The sequence below is a fragment of the Triticum dicoccoides genome, chromosome 2A (genome assembly GCF_002162155.2).
Source record: "Triticum dicoccoides isolate Atlit2015 ecotype Zavitan chromosome 2A, WEW_v2.0, whole genome shotgun sequence".
In the NCBI taxonomy this organism is placed as follows: Eukaryota; Viridiplantae; Streptophyta; class Magnoliopsida; order Poales; family Poaceae; genus Triticum; species Triticum dicoccoides.
In genome coordinates this window covers 689,360,060-689,374,987 of record NC_041382.1, presented here as the reverse complement: position 1 = coordinate 689,374,987, position 14,928 = coordinate 689,360,060, and the positions used below count along the sequence as shown (strand labels likewise).

At 42.4% G+C, this 14,928-nt stretch overlaps 1 protein-coding gene across 1 annotated transcript; it reads right to left on the bottom strand.

Moving 5' to 3' along the window:
• Positions 1-3,164: 3,164 nt before the first annotated feature.
• LOC119356280 (calcium-transporting ATPase 5, plasma membrane-type-like) lies at positions 3,165-14,612 on the bottom strand. Its single transcript, XM_037623224.1, has 34 exons — positions 14,314-14,612; positions 12,433-12,549; positions 12,292-12,349; positions 11,943-12,043; positions 11,739-11,870; positions 11,562-11,651; positions 11,153-11,222; positions 10,842-10,912; positions 10,685-10,768; positions 10,531-10,608; positions 10,370-10,441; positions 9,767-9,850; positions 9,585-9,667; positions 9,334-9,442; positions 9,200-9,255; positions 9,078-9,120; positions 8,914-8,997; positions 8,650-8,787; positions 8,462-8,527; positions 8,286-8,384; positions 7,632-7,742; positions 7,389-7,556; positions 6,665-6,724; positions 6,326-6,487; positions 5,675-5,791; positions 5,465-5,563; positions 5,242-5,379; positions 4,918-5,018; positions 4,691-4,736; positions 4,482-4,616; positions 4,277-4,384; positions 4,085-4,176; positions 3,803-3,894; positions 3,165-3,656 (listed from the first exon to the last, which is right to left on the bottom strand). The coding sequence occupies exons 1-34, from the start codon at positions 14,443-14,445 to the stop codon at positions 3,607-3,609; spliced, it is 3,246 nt and encodes a 1,081-aa protein (XP_037479121.1). The 5' UTR covers positions 14,446-14,612; the 3' UTR covers positions 3,165-3,606.
• Between the last annotated feature and the right edge of the window lie 316 nt (positions 14,613-14,928).

Below are 14,928 nucleotides of genomic sequence, written 5' to 3'. Positions count from 1 at the left end.
AGCATATGGCACATGCATGCCAGCATGCCAGCTAGACACATACAGTATATACTACTTCCTCCGTTTCTAAATATAAGTTTTTTTAGCCATTTCAAATGAACTACAACATACGATGTATCTAGACATATTTTAGAATGTAGATTCACTTATTTTGCTTCGTATGTAGTCATTTGTTGGAATCTCTAGAAGGACTTATATTTGGAAACGGAGGGAGTAGTATATTCGATCTGTACGGGCGTACCGTGGATAGTTGACCGTGGGAGCAGCCGGCCGGACAGAAGGCTGCCGTCCGTGGAGTAGTATGTTAATTTAGCACAACCAGACATGATTACCGACGATAATGCGACCTCCATTGTTTTGTCTTATGCTCCGTAAGCGCCCACAGATTTCAGCGAATGCAAGTACAAAACGTACGGCCGCTGGCATCATCATTGTCTAGCTTGTGGTTTTCGATCTCCTACGCACCCATAAAACAATCTTTGTGGATGTTTCCTTGGATTATAGGATGCGTCCAACGCATGTTCATGGACTTTCAAACACGCTACTGCAGACATAAAATTATGTTATAGTACGGATTTCAAGTAAACTTTGGTTGATTACCAATCGGTTAGACAGAAATCAGCATCAGTGAGTTCATTACTACCAAGTTGTCAGTTGTTCTGATTGGTTTACAACGTCATTTGGATAGTCTCTTGTATGCACATCCATCAAGGAAAAATAATTTGGATCCATGATCCCAGCCTGACATTAAAATAGTGATCTAAAAATTCTTATATTTTCTTTATGAAGAGGGTACAGATTAACTGCAGAGTCGTGATCGAGAGCTAAAAAAGTGATCGCTCACTGACAGTGGTTAATTTCCGCAGGCTATTCATATGTCCCCGTTCGGCCTCATCCCTTCATATATAACATAATGTGCAGTGATTTGCTGACACGGGCAGGCGATCCCGTCTCACAGGCCTGATTTGACTATACAGACTTTTGACAACGAGTTCATCGCGCTGTATAATCGCTGTACGTAAGTCTTCTATACATACATACAGGAGAAGAAAAAAGGAAAAAAACATACAGGAGAAGAAACTTCGAGGGCAGGACTTTGAATTGTAGAAAAATACAGACGTGCCGTACAACAAGCGTAGTATTGGCACCCATCCCCTGTCAAGTCAAAGCAGCAGCCATGCAAAAAAAAGTCAAAGCAGCAGCGAGTCGTGCGTGCGTAACCGGCAGTTTTTTACACGTGGTGCAGTGCATGCAGCTACTCCAGGCGGCATGCAGCATGTCAGTAATCAACCGCGTATAAGCATGCATAAGAAAGAAGAAGACGGTATGAATCATGGGGGACACACACACACGTACCCTGATAGAAAGACTGAAAGTCAAAAAGTGGCCGCAGAGGCCGAGCTCCACTGAGCTCTATATACATTTCTCAGCCAAAATACCTTTTTCATAACTTAAAAAAATTTGAAAAATATATTTCATATAGACATATACTTAAAGTATATGTGTATAAATTTTCATAAACATATGTATTCATATGTGATGTATACAAAAAAGACAAATACACAAATTGAAATAGGCTTTTTCTTTGTTGTATTTGTGTCAGATTTTTGTCTTTTTTATGTAGCATTCAAATGATCAAATTAGTTACTGAAAATTTATACATACTTAAAGAACATGCATATGTATTTGTACAAAAAAAATTGGCATTTTTTGAAACTTTTAAATATATTTTGATTTTTTTTAGTAAAACGGGCTTCCTGGAGCCCGGTCTCTGCGACGTCTCACTCGACTGAAAGTTCAGTATCCACAAACACGAGGGACACACACGCACAATTATCCCTGGAGGCCCGCGCTTTCATGTCGACCCGGCCGGCTCTATCGTGTCCACTGAACCACGGACCAATCGATGGATGGACGACCCCGGCCACGGTAATTATCGGCTCCGGATCCCCCGAAATCCAAGGGGGAACAGAAGGAAAACGGCCGGTGAACCTAGTCCCAAACACAGGACCATCTCTGATCTTGACGGCGAGGCGTATGGCCTCCTCTGGTGCCGTGACCGGATCCGTCCGTCTTTTTAACTGTCACTAGCTTGGCTTAGACAGGATGGAAAGGAAGGTGTTAAGCGTGACAGGCTCAATGATCCCCGGTAGCGGTGTCGCCTTGGATGATCCCCGGCTCAATCTCCGGTGTCCAACTCAACCTGATCTTCCATCCGAATGGATCAAGGATCACAAGTCAAATCGTTTCGGAATTGAGCCAAACTTGCAGGAATAGCCATCGTTGCCTCACTTGCTGAGCCAGGAATTCGTACATAAAAGGGCCAAAACTATGTACTCCCTCCGTCCATGAATAAGTATACATCTAGCTTTTGTCTTAAGTCAAAGTTTTAAAATTTTGACCACCTTTTCAAGAAAAAGTAGAAACATTTATGGCACCAAACTAGTGTCACTAGATTCGTTTTGAAATGAACTTTGATAATATATTAATTTGATGTTATATATGTTACGACTATTTGCTATAAAGTTGGTCAAAATTTTAAAACTTTGACTTAGAACAAAAGCTACATGTACACTTATTCACGGACGGAGGGAGTAAACGTTAGGACAAGGATGAGCACTGCATTTATTGGGGCAGACCGGCGAAACAACGTGAAGAAGTCCGAAGAAGTGTGGCCACAAGCCCACAACTGGTGTGGAGCTGGCTTCCAATCTTCATCCTTTTCCTTGTCGAAAAGAACCTCGAGGCTTTAGGACGTCAACAATTGCTGTGGGATCCGGCTGCTACGCTGCATACCTTGGTCTCTTTTATCCGTGGATTACTCAACATAAGTCGTTAATCTCGTTTCCGCCACTTCTTGCGTGTTTTGCATGGCAACTTCAACAGATACCGTGGATTCATTCGTCTTGTGTGTACGCTGTCTGCTGTGGTTCATAGTTCTCACACGTGAGCTGAATAAGGAACACGCCTACAATGCTGCACATGTTAACGAAAGATTGATATGATATCAACACATGATTGTAAACAATGGCGCAACGTGTGCGGCGTACCAACGTGCGAAACGAATCCAACACATATACCTGCTCCCGCCGTGTCACTTCGAACCAGAATATAGCTGTCGTCATGATTCCTATTTCAGTTTAGAACGCACTGGACAGAGCAAATGAAGCAGCATCAAGGCACCCCAAGTACGTCAGATATGGTTACACCTTCGGGATTGATCCATTTGTTTACATTTTGAACGACAACACAAAACGAAATGGTTTTCAAATAGTAGCTCTGTACCCTACTCTGCAAGTTATCTGATCTCACGGAACGAAATGGTGCAAACGAAGACCCAGTGCACTGCCACGAAGATGATATTAGTGCTCCTTCCTAACATCCATTTGAAGCTAAATTCCAGCTTCCAAGTCAGCCACCAGGGGGCAGGGCCAGGCGTGTAGTTGTTAAAAGATATCGTGGCAAATCTCCAAAAGTGAGAGACCTAGTATCCACTCCAAACCTAGTGTATTTACAGATCCAAATCACCAGATAATTACAGCCCCGATCATGTTAAAAGCTCCAAGCAAAAACTGCAAAGGTCCTCCTCAACGTCAGCCCATCACTTCACACCACCTCGATTTGCTTCACACCACTGCCTTTCTTCCCATCATCAGCTGCACAACATAGAAGTCATGTGAGGGGGCACGATCAACAGAGGAGAACATACGCAAGAATAGTTTTTTGCAACAACAAAATAGGACATGCGAGGACAGTGGGTCAAGCCTAGGTAAGAAAAGGAAGCACAGGATGTGAAACATACCCTCTTTCTTCCCTGGGCAGCAGCAAGAGAACATCTCTAAGAACGGACGGTCTGGAACAGGGATAAGCTTTCCCACGAGTGCCAACGGCCAGCTGAACAAACAAGAGGAAGATCCCATCAGCTGAAGTTTCAAACAGGGGTACAAAGATATACACCCTCCGTTCCTAAATATAAGTCGTTGGGGGAGTGTAAAATGAACTCCCCCGACGACTTATATTTCGGAGCAGAGGTAATAGTATATATGTTCTGTTTCATCATATCATAAACCAAATAAACTTGTACCTGATAAAAGCAAGACCTATGGACACCAACCACGGCTGCCAGCTCAACCTGACTGTTGTCGTGAACTTGCCAAGGAACTCGATGATAAGCACCTGCACATACATGAATGAGCAAGTGACATTAGCAAAACCTAGATCACTTCACGTGGCATACAGAACCCGCACAATAACTACTTCTGCGCCCTTCTCTTACCTGGAGCACAACCGTTATTGCGATAATGGCAATGAAGAGTTTGTTCCCTGCAATACCCTTGAAAATATTCAGCTCATCTGGTTTCCGAGCGTTGAACTCACTGAACACCTGCAGAAGACAAGATTGTGGGTTATGTTTAGTTTAACCCCACCACATCAACTGTACGTATTTCTGAGTCAGACTAGAGCAAAAGCCAATGACTCACTTGGCAGAGAACAAATGTGTTGAATATGAAGGTATTTTTCAGAATTTCAGCATGCGCTGGGTTGTCATGTTCCAACCGTAGAAGGCTCACGCCCTTGAAGGTGAGAGTAAGGAGGATTGCAACTTGATAGAAAGCCTGAATAAACAATACGTTAGGCAGCAGAATGGCCACAGATATGAAGAGTAAAGTGAAGTGCATATATAGCATACCATTATGAGCAAGTTTCTCCACATGATATTTGTTATCAAAGGCTCCCTGCAAACAACAAGGTTGGGACATATTCAGCATGCAGAAAGCAAACTATGTTGGCACTTAATTGCAGAATGGAAGATATTGGCAAATCACTTCCAATCCATGAAGTTTGCAAGATAAGCGAGCTTAAATTATGCCGAAACAAAGTAAGATATTTGAGCAACAAAAGCACAAGAGAACAAACCTCCGCCCAACTGGTGGTCTCTGCATAAGATGGTTGTTTGGTGGCTCAGTCGCCAATGCAAGCGCTCCCAGCGTGTCCATGATTAGATTAACCCAGAGCAACTGTAAACAAGGGAGGCAAAAGCATATTACAGAAACTGGAATGAGCAATTCATGTATCTTATATCAGGTTCAGAATACCAGCATAAAGAAAATACCCTTAAACAAACTACAGTGAGACGTAAAAATACACAACCCACAATTGAACTTTACACAATATATCTTGAGAAAAACTTTGTCCAGTGATCTGGAAGTTTCCAGGCACAACATATTTAAGAATTCGAACCTGGACAGCATTCAGTGGCACGTCACCAGAACTGACAGCAGAAACTACATTAATTATCAAGGCTGCAACATTGACAGTCAGCTGGAACTGAATGAATTTCTGAATGTTTGCATAAACTGAACGTCCCCATCTGACAACCTAAATCCAGAAACAAATATCAGATGTCACCATAGAGAATACAATTTCTGCTAAAGCAGTTAATAAGAGGACACAATATACATACCCTCACGAGTGTCGCAAAATTGTCATCCAGGATAATAATATCAGAACTCTCCTTGGCAACTTCAGTTCCCTGGATGCCCATCGAGAGACCAATGTCGGCCTATAAATTCAAAATTGTGTAAGTACTACCGGATAGTGGTTCTTGAACATGTCCTGAAGATAGCTTCAACAGCTTGATGCAAAACAAAATGAAGAATAGCAATTCACAAACCTCATGCAGTGCTGGGGCATCGTTCGTGCCATCACCAGTTACAGCAACAACATGACCTTTGTTTCTGAGTGCCTTAACAAGTAGAAGTTTATCGTTTGGTGAAGACCTCCCCATAACCTATAACAATGTATAGAGTACACTCAATGCAAGGGCAAAGTAGAAATGATATGCAAAACTTAAAGCAATTGGTATAAACTAAACATACGGAAACATCAAATTAAGGCAAAATAGCATAATAGTTTTAATCATGGGGAAACAAAACTTTGTTCACTCATGCCAAGAACTGTGTTCTATATTTCTGCATATCTAACAGTTTAGCACATGATGGGGGGCATAGACGAAATCAAAACAACATAAACCCAGAACAAAAAAATGGATACCAGGAGATTTAGGTAATTAGAAAGTGTGCGTCAAACAAAAGTTTGGTTGATTCCTACAACACTGATGGCAAATCATTTCTACTACTGCAACACAGCAGTTGATCATTCTGTTGGCTTTTGGTCTCATACATCACACTTCCCAGGTTCATGTACGCAGGGAACAAGAAATCACAGAAACAAGCACTGTAGTTTCTTACAAGGTTGTAATCTACTTATAGGTTTTATCCACTGAAATCAACAAGATGCAAGCAATTGAGGGGAATAAACATACAGAGATTTTGTCGGCGACTTCCTCCCTTTCCAAATCTGACAACTCCCGGAAGGTCTTCCCTTCAATGATGGTTGGCTCTGATACGTTAGGATCAGTAAGAATACCACATTCCAAGGCAATCGCTCTGGCAGTTTGAAGATTATCTCCAGTGACCATGCGGACCTAGACATTCAAAAATTAAACTCAATACAAAGAAACACTTGGCTAACAAAGCTAGTACAAAACAAAGTTATGGAGCTCATCCAAATGAAGACCGTCTATTCTTCATGGTATACAGTTACTAAGATATGGCAGAAACTAGTGTACTGTCACTGACTCGCACAAGAATATAAGAAATACCTTAATGCCAGCTGCGGCACACAAGCGAATAGAATCTTGAACTCCTGGGCGGCAGGGATCCTGCAAAGTGAATTGGTTGTAAATTCTTGCAAACCAATGAAGGTCTAAATGGTTCATGACTTATAAAGGAGAATGGCCTCATGCAAGTTATACATATGTTTGTATCGCCTACAGATTTGGTAGTAGCCCATGCTTCTTGTGCATGCAAAATTTCAATAAATGTTACAAAAAACATTAGGCAAGAAATATAAGGTAATGATCTCATGCATGTGGAGAAAATGTTATTATCACTAGAAATGTTATTAGTGTTACTAGTACAGGCTTCTGCATTACTACCATCAAAGTTAGGAACAATCCTGATGGTTCTGTGTCTAAAGAGCAGCTAACAGATGTCCAGCAGTATCTCTTTTTCTATAGCTTTTACTCATGATTTTAGCATGTACTTGTTTGAGATATGGGTAGTACTTATCCAGACGAACAGTTTAGTGGAAACAAATTGGATACAGAGGGTCTGAGGGAGAGAGACAGAGAGAGCAATGCCAGTAGAACTAGTAATATGCATGTATGCAAACACACACAATGACAGAACCAGTAATATGCACATACGCAAACGCAAACAATGACACGAGTCCCAACCACTAATCAAGGAGTGATAAGCTATCGAAATAATAATACCCCATTAATAGTCATGGCTCATAGTTCAAAATGCAGGATTGCTGCTTACCTTTATTCCCACGATCCCAAGCATAATCAGGTTATCCTCAGGTAATACCCAGTCAGCCCTCTGGTCCTCCTTTGGAACATCACTCATCTCACAAGGCCTGTACGCAAAGGCGACGCAGCGAAGGCTAGCAACAGCCATGTCTTCAATGAATTTCTTGAACTCACCAACCTTAAACAGTAATTAGCTGGTTAGTTAGTTGCAACCATACTGTACTTAAGCAAATGATGGGAATTTGAAGTTTACTTTCTCAGGGGTCATTGATTGCTTTGAACCATCCGTGTCAATCCAACCAGTGCATGACTCTAAAATAAGTTCAGCAGCTCCTTTCCAGTATACGTGAACCTCAGAGTCACCCTCCAGAAAGAAAGAAAAAGGCATTACTTGAAGAGGTCGGAGAGAACACAATAGCAGCCAATTGAGCAGATATTAATTGAGATCTATAACTCTCTTGATATTAATTTCTCAACAGAAAAATATGTTCAATCTTTTAAGGAAGCAGGAAAGATGTACATCGTTAGTCATAATTGTGAGTAATGATGATAAGGAATACAATTAACCTGTTCCCACAGCCCACTGAGTGTGGAATACAGTGTGAAACAAATATAACAAATGAAGGGTACTGACATAGAATCATAGAAATGGTACAATTTCATCAGCTGAAACCATTAGCAGTACAACCATCAAGACATAACCATAGGATGGACGGAGATGCTATTCAGCCTATTATAGCAAAGTAAATTCAGCGATGGTTCACTGAAAGTACAATCAATTTTTTTTGCAAGATATGTCATGCAAAGTTACCAAACAAGGAATTTTGCTGAGGCCAAGAGAACCATAAATCCCCCATAATAAAAAAAATTAAGGAAATTGTCACTGCTACAGATAAAAATGAATTACCACTTGGACTGCGACGCCGCCTCGCTTTTTTTCTGAATTGAATGGGAAGACTTGAAGAATGGAGGATTTCGATCTTGTTTCACTGAATTTCATACCAAGCTGTTGAATATACAGATCATGGTTACCAAGCAGGAGACACAGAGAATATAGGTTGACACTACTATGAGAAGCTATACCTGCAACCCCCAAGACAGTATAGCCTTTTCAGTCGGTGATCCAGTCACCTCTGGAGCTTGACCACCCTGTGACAGTGAACAAAAGTCAGTAGCCACACAGCTGAACCATAACATGTTAAAAGGAAGAAACACATGTTCAGCTTCATGGACAAAAAAGTGCATGTGGCGTAAATTAAGTATAGCCTCACCTCAGGCTCGAATATACTTCCGGATGTATTCTGAGCAATTCCTTCAATAATCATTGTTGATACAGCAGCAGATAGCTTCTGAGTGTTATCTGGAGGATCCATCTTCTCTCCACCAAAGTATGCCTCAACAACAGTCATCTTAATAGTGACAATGAAGAAATTGGAAAGGAGTCAAGGCCCAAGCATATTTGAGAAATCATGAATCCTACATGGAATTTCCATGTATTAAAACAAGGACAATACTAAAAAGAAATAGCTTTCCACCTGATTTAAAGTTAATGTTCCAGTCTTGTCACTGCAAATTGTTGTTGCAGAACCCATTGTCTCACATGCCGAAAGTCTCCTGACCTATAACATATGGTTGAGAGAATGCATGAGACGGGCTGTTACTACAAGTAACACAACACAAGCAAGCAATAGCAACATACCAGAGCTTTATCCCTCATCATTTTGCGCATCGAAAAGGCGAGCCTGACAAAAATATGCAGTGTGATTGATCAAGTGATTGCTAGCATGCTACAAGAAAATTACGCATTAAATTTATGCTTACGTCAATGTGACAGCCAATGGTAGTCCTTCGGGAACAGCCACAACCACAATTGTGACCTAATTACATCCCAAGATGATAAGTTGACAGAAATTGTAAAAAGAAAATCAGCAGCGATGAGTAAATTGAAAACCTACCGCCACTGTGAAGATTTTAACTACTCCACGTATTGTCTCACCAACACCCATCTTTCCTTTCACATATTGCGGAGTGCCATCCGGATTGTACGTATGCCCAGTGAAATACCTAGAAGAAAACAAGGTGACAGAAATAAGCCACAAAGCTAGTTGACCAAATTAAACTATGCATCAATATACCTAGAAGAAAACAACGTGACAGAAATAAGCCACAGGGATAGTTGGCCAAAATAAACTATACATTAATATACCTGGCCAAGAGGACAACGAGAACAACAACAGCAACAGAAAGTCCAATTATTCCAATGAAGGTAGCAACACCATTCAAGCGAACCTACTCCAGAACAAATAAGATCATGCCAATTCATACGATCAAACAAACATGTCAACACATGGAGTCATGCGTAGGCTAATAACAAGTACAGGATCAAACCTGTAGTGGTGTTTCTTCACCAGAGTCTTCAGATATGCTCGCCATTAACAAACCCCACTCGGTGTTAATACCAACAGCGGTCACCTGCGTAACATACAGTAGAGTCCCCATGATCAATGATCTATTGCAATGCATACCTCACTAGCATGCCCACTGTCATGACCATATATATTAATCAAAATATCTAGTACCACATACATATGTCACGATACCTTCTCATTTTTTCAGGAAGTAAAATGGTTTCAAGCAAGATCCAATTAATAACTTAAATCTATTATGTCCCACAGGAAAAACATAAATTGAGGTTACTGCACTTCCAAGTTCACATCACTACAACAACAACAACAACAACAAAGCCTTTAGTCCCAAACAAGTTGGGGTAGGCTAGAGGTGAAACCCATAAGATCTCGCAACCAACTCATGGCTCTGGCACATGGATAGCAAGTTTCCACGCACCCCCGTCCATAGCTAGCTCTTTGGTGATACTCCAATCCTTCAGGTCTCTCTTAACGGACTCCTCCCAAGTTCACATCACTAAGTACAGACATTTTCAGAAGCTGAAAGTAGACATTTTCTCCATTTGGTAGGCACAGATAGACTCACCAGCATTGTACCATAGCCGTCGGCAACTTTGCAACCGGACATCATAAACGGTGACTTCTGGTCTTTGTTTACCTTCAATTAACAACCAGCTTGCAGTGTCAGCTTAGGACTTCACCTAAACTAGTTCCAAAAGGCAAAAAACGCGTATGAAAGTAGCTCACTATTTTGCTTTCGCCAGTCATGCTCGATTCATCTATGGAGAAGGAGTGACCACTAATAAGGACTCCATCAGCAGGTACCTGACACAGAAATTTGATTAGGACCTTGTATTTCTAAACTGCTTGCAGCCAAAATAAAGATCAATTGCATTCGTACCTGGTCACCAATCTTGAGGGGCACCACATCTCCAACAACCAAATCAAAAATTGATACCTTGATTCGCCTTCCACCTCTCACAACCTGAATGAGAACATCTGAGACATTATTTGGGAAGAATAAACAATTTATAACAAGATGAGTCTAAAATTTTAACCTCCAATTGAATGTTCTGTTTCTCCTCATTCAAGTTTTGGAACTGCAACGATTGCTTGTAGTCACTGGTAGCTGGACAACATTGTGAGACGTTAATAATAAATGCCAAGTAACATGTCTAAGATAAGTTTCAGGAATACATGATGTGACTGCAACACTTTACACTTTTTATTTTCTTATTCGGCACTGATCTATATTGTCCAAGGAATTTAGACGCTGACAGTGCAAGTTAAAGGACAGACTAAACGTTGATATTATTATAATTGCTCACAGAAATAACCAGAAACAGGAAACATGGTTGTGGTGGCATACCTGTAACAAAAATAACAAGGAGTACAGCAAAACCAATGCTGGCCCCATCATACCACCCTTCTTTTATCCCCTAGAAACCAGAAAAAGTTGTAATGGGAGTCATACACTCATATAACCAGAAACACAAATGGTGATGAAATATCTAGTTAATGGTAACCAGCTGAGCAAAGAGAAAAATCTAAATGAAAATAAGTTACAAGTACGGTTTTGCTTCCATACTATAAGTCATGAAAATTGCATACAGTACAAGGCATGATGCTGGAGCAACATGCTAAAGAACAGATGAACTAATGATGCAACATATTTTGGTTTCAAGCTACAAGTCATGAAAATTGCAAACAGTATGAGGAATGATGCTGGATCAACATGCAGAGGTAAACAACAGATGAACTAAAGATCCAACACACACCTCTGTATATATGCCCAAGGCCAATGAAACCGCAGCGGCGACCATGAGGATGATGAGTGTCAAATCTTTACAAGCATCCCACACAAAGGCCTAAATAACAGTGAGAAGACACCAAGAGTGAGCCTCCAGGACAGAAGACAGCAATTGCCATACTAATATAAGAGAACAATCTCATACCAAAAAGCTTCTTCCTTTCTTGCGAGGGTATGTGTTCGACCCGAATGCATTCTTTCTCGCATCAATATCAGACTCTTCTCCACTGATCCCCTTGTCAGTATCTGTCTTTAGCATATTTGCTAGCCCTGAAATCTGTAGGGAAGGTTACACGACGCAAACTATGACAGAAAAGTGTGAAGCACACTGACAACAGAATTAGCTCACCCCTTCATACTGCTGTAGAGCAGAGTAGTTATGATCTCTGGTCAGTGCTGTAAGCTGATCTTCTTTAATTCCAAAGCCAAGAGCACCATCGGCATGAGCTTCTGCAAAAATCATCATCCAAGAAATCCTATCAGAATTTCATGAAACTGATCTGTACATCCCATCATTATAGTCTGAATTCAGTCCGAATTCAGATGACCACTATCGAATAATACATTACATATTAGCAAGTTCCTACAAAGCATTAATAAATTGTCTGCTTATAGAATGCTCAAAAGAGCAAACCCAAACGACAGTTGTACAGAGCACAGGAAGGACTGGTAAGTGGGTAGGTGAGAAAGGAAATTACCTGGTGCGTCCTTTGTAGTCGTACCGACTCGAGCTGCTTCTTTGAAACGGAATGCGGCCTAAAGAAGGAAATAAGAAAAAAATCAGCATAAATCAACTAATCAGCTAAATGAAACAAAGAGAAAACATGACGATGCAATACCCTGATAACATGAGCTTGTGCACGAATTTTTCTTATGACTTCCTCCTTTTGCGCCTCTTTTTTCAAGTCCAATGTGTACCTGAATCGCCTTGATGCATTCAGGACAAGAGCTGCTTGCTGCAGTGGACAAAATCAAAGGGATTATATTCAGAACAGTCTAAAAGATCAGCACTCAATCAACAGCAGTAAGAATCAATGTGTCCAGCCTCCTAAGAAAAGAAGCTCCTGTTGCTGACAGCACCCAGCAAAGAGCACATTGCGCTAGCAATGGCTTAAATCTTGGCATAGTATTTCATCAAGAGAAAGAGACGCATTAGAGTTAAATAAAAGGTTGCGTCACCAGCACAAACTTTGTGCAGCATACTGCAAAATTAAACTACAGACTAAACATTGTGTCAGAAACTCCAAGTTTGAAGGAGACCCAATACAATTATATTATCGGACACAACTATAAATTTGCCATCTCCACTCCTTGAAGTTGTTAGTTAGATGCAAACACAATACTCCCGTGCAAAAGATTTATTTTCAAAATAACTAAAATTGCTGGCAGCCCTAATGGCCAGCAACCACTTGTGCACGTGGCTGCAAGGGCCCCGGGTGGGGATCAAACCAACCTACAACCACATATTTCAACAAGTTCCAGCTAATATTTCCTGTTCTAATAAAACTTCTGAATGAGATCCGACAGTTGCGGGCCACCGGTCCCGAATATAATAGAGCTTTATGAAAAGACAATCGCAAAGCAAATCTGGAGGAATAGCACATGATAACAACAGTGTATATACGGAATTGCGAACATTGTGAATTCGGGCATGTTTGCAAAAAGCTCAAGGACTGCTTGCCGACATGGATGACGGAAATGTAGCCACTCCGCACAGAAAATTAAATACTACTTCATCTGCAGCAGTCTCGGACCATACCGGTGAGTCAAGCCTAGGTATGACTATTATCAAATACAAGACGTCAGAACAATACTACTAATCTGCGGGAATACTCCCGAGACTAGCACGTCGGCAAGCACTGCCACGGTTCGACGCGTGGCTGCTGCTCCACTCCACCAATTCAGAATATTATAATGCGCATTCGTCTTCAGGGTTCTAAGGAATCGGCAGTATTCGGAAGAAAAATGCAAAAGCGAAGCGTATCTCAGAGAAAGCGAAGGACAGCCCAAATCTAACGCAACTTCACAGCCGGCGTCAAAGGCGACAGAACAATTCGAAATCATTGAGGGCACAGAGCAAAGCCAGTGGAAGCGCGAATCAATTCCGAAACAGGCAAGAGAAGCCACACTGAATCAAACCCAAACAAATGGCTCGGTGGGCTCTGCGCACGCGAAATCGAATCGTAGAACAAAGCGGCCAACTGAAGAAATCCACTCGGTGGAAGGGGATATTTATCTCTTAAAATAGAATTAAAGGGGAAATGGAAGCTAGCGAGTCCTGAATCTGAAGGCAAGCACGGATGCCAAAAGGGAAAAAATAGCATGGGAATGGAAGCGTCGGAAGGAGAAAACCCCACTCTCGCCTCCCAAACAAGCATCCAAAGCGGGGAAATCCACCTAACCATGTACAAATTCAGGCCCGACTCCGGAATGCCGGGGCAAAACCGCGTGATTCTGAACCCTAAACTCAACTAGCTTGCCTCTGAAAAAACAGAAACCCGCGATATATTTGGAATTCAAAAACCCTAGGCGCGGCGGCATGGAATCCTAGAAAAACTCCGCAAATCTGCTGGAGGAAACGAGCGGCAGAAAACCCCGAGTTCCCAGAACGAGCGAGCACTCGAGCAAACCACCACCCAAAACTCGCCGCCGCGCGCTCTCAGGAGTCGAGACATGCGAGGAAAAAAAACAGCTAGCGAAGGAGGAGCGGCGCGGCTCACCCGCCACTTTTTGAGGCGCTCGACGGGCGCGCCCTTGCCGGGGATGTCGAAGGGGTCGCCGCCGCCCGCGCTGCCCCAGCTGCCGCTCCGCCGCGTCTTGCTGGCGCCGCCGCCCGACGAGGACGACTCCATCCGCTCCTCCTACTCCTCACCCCGCAGGCCCCGGCGCGTGGATATTTCCCGGCGAGCGGTGGATTGGGGGAGAGGGTTTTTGTGAGGGGGAGGGCGTCGCTGCCGAGTTCTCTCTCTCTCTCCGCTGCCGTTGCCAGGCACCAGCACTACCGTCCACAGTAGGTATCACGCGGGGGCCGTGCCCCAGCCTTTTATGGGAGCGGCGGGGAGGGAGGGCGCGTGGTGGGGACAAGCCACGTTGTCCGCCTGTCTCCCCTCCCCGCTTCTACTGCTTGAATTTTTAACGCACGGCCTCGTCGCCACGTACAGGAGAGTGTCTCTAGTTGCGACGCGTGTATTTATCCGGTGGCCCCGATTTGCCTCGTAAAACGGTGTCAGCCAGAAGATCTGTCTTTTAAAAAATGGAAAATGAGATAGTATGGATGACTGGTATGCACATAATAGAAAACTAAACATACCGTTGATTCACTGGCTTTCTATAGT

Bases quoted from the DNA above. Each gene is read 5' to 3' on its own strand.
- LOC119356280 (XM_037623224.1), bottom strand. From the start codon at position 14,445: ATGGAGTCGTCCTCGTCGGGCGGCGGCGCCAGCAAGACGCGGCGGAGC. The intron at 9,668-9,766 runs GTTTGATCCTGT...GTTCTGGAGTAG, and splicing joins GTGAAGAAACACCACTACAG to GTTCGCTTGAATGGTGTTGC. The intron at 8,385-8,461 runs GTATAGCTTCTC...TATATTCAACAG, and splicing joins TACTGTCTTGGGGGTTGCAG to CTTGGTATGAAATTCAGTGA.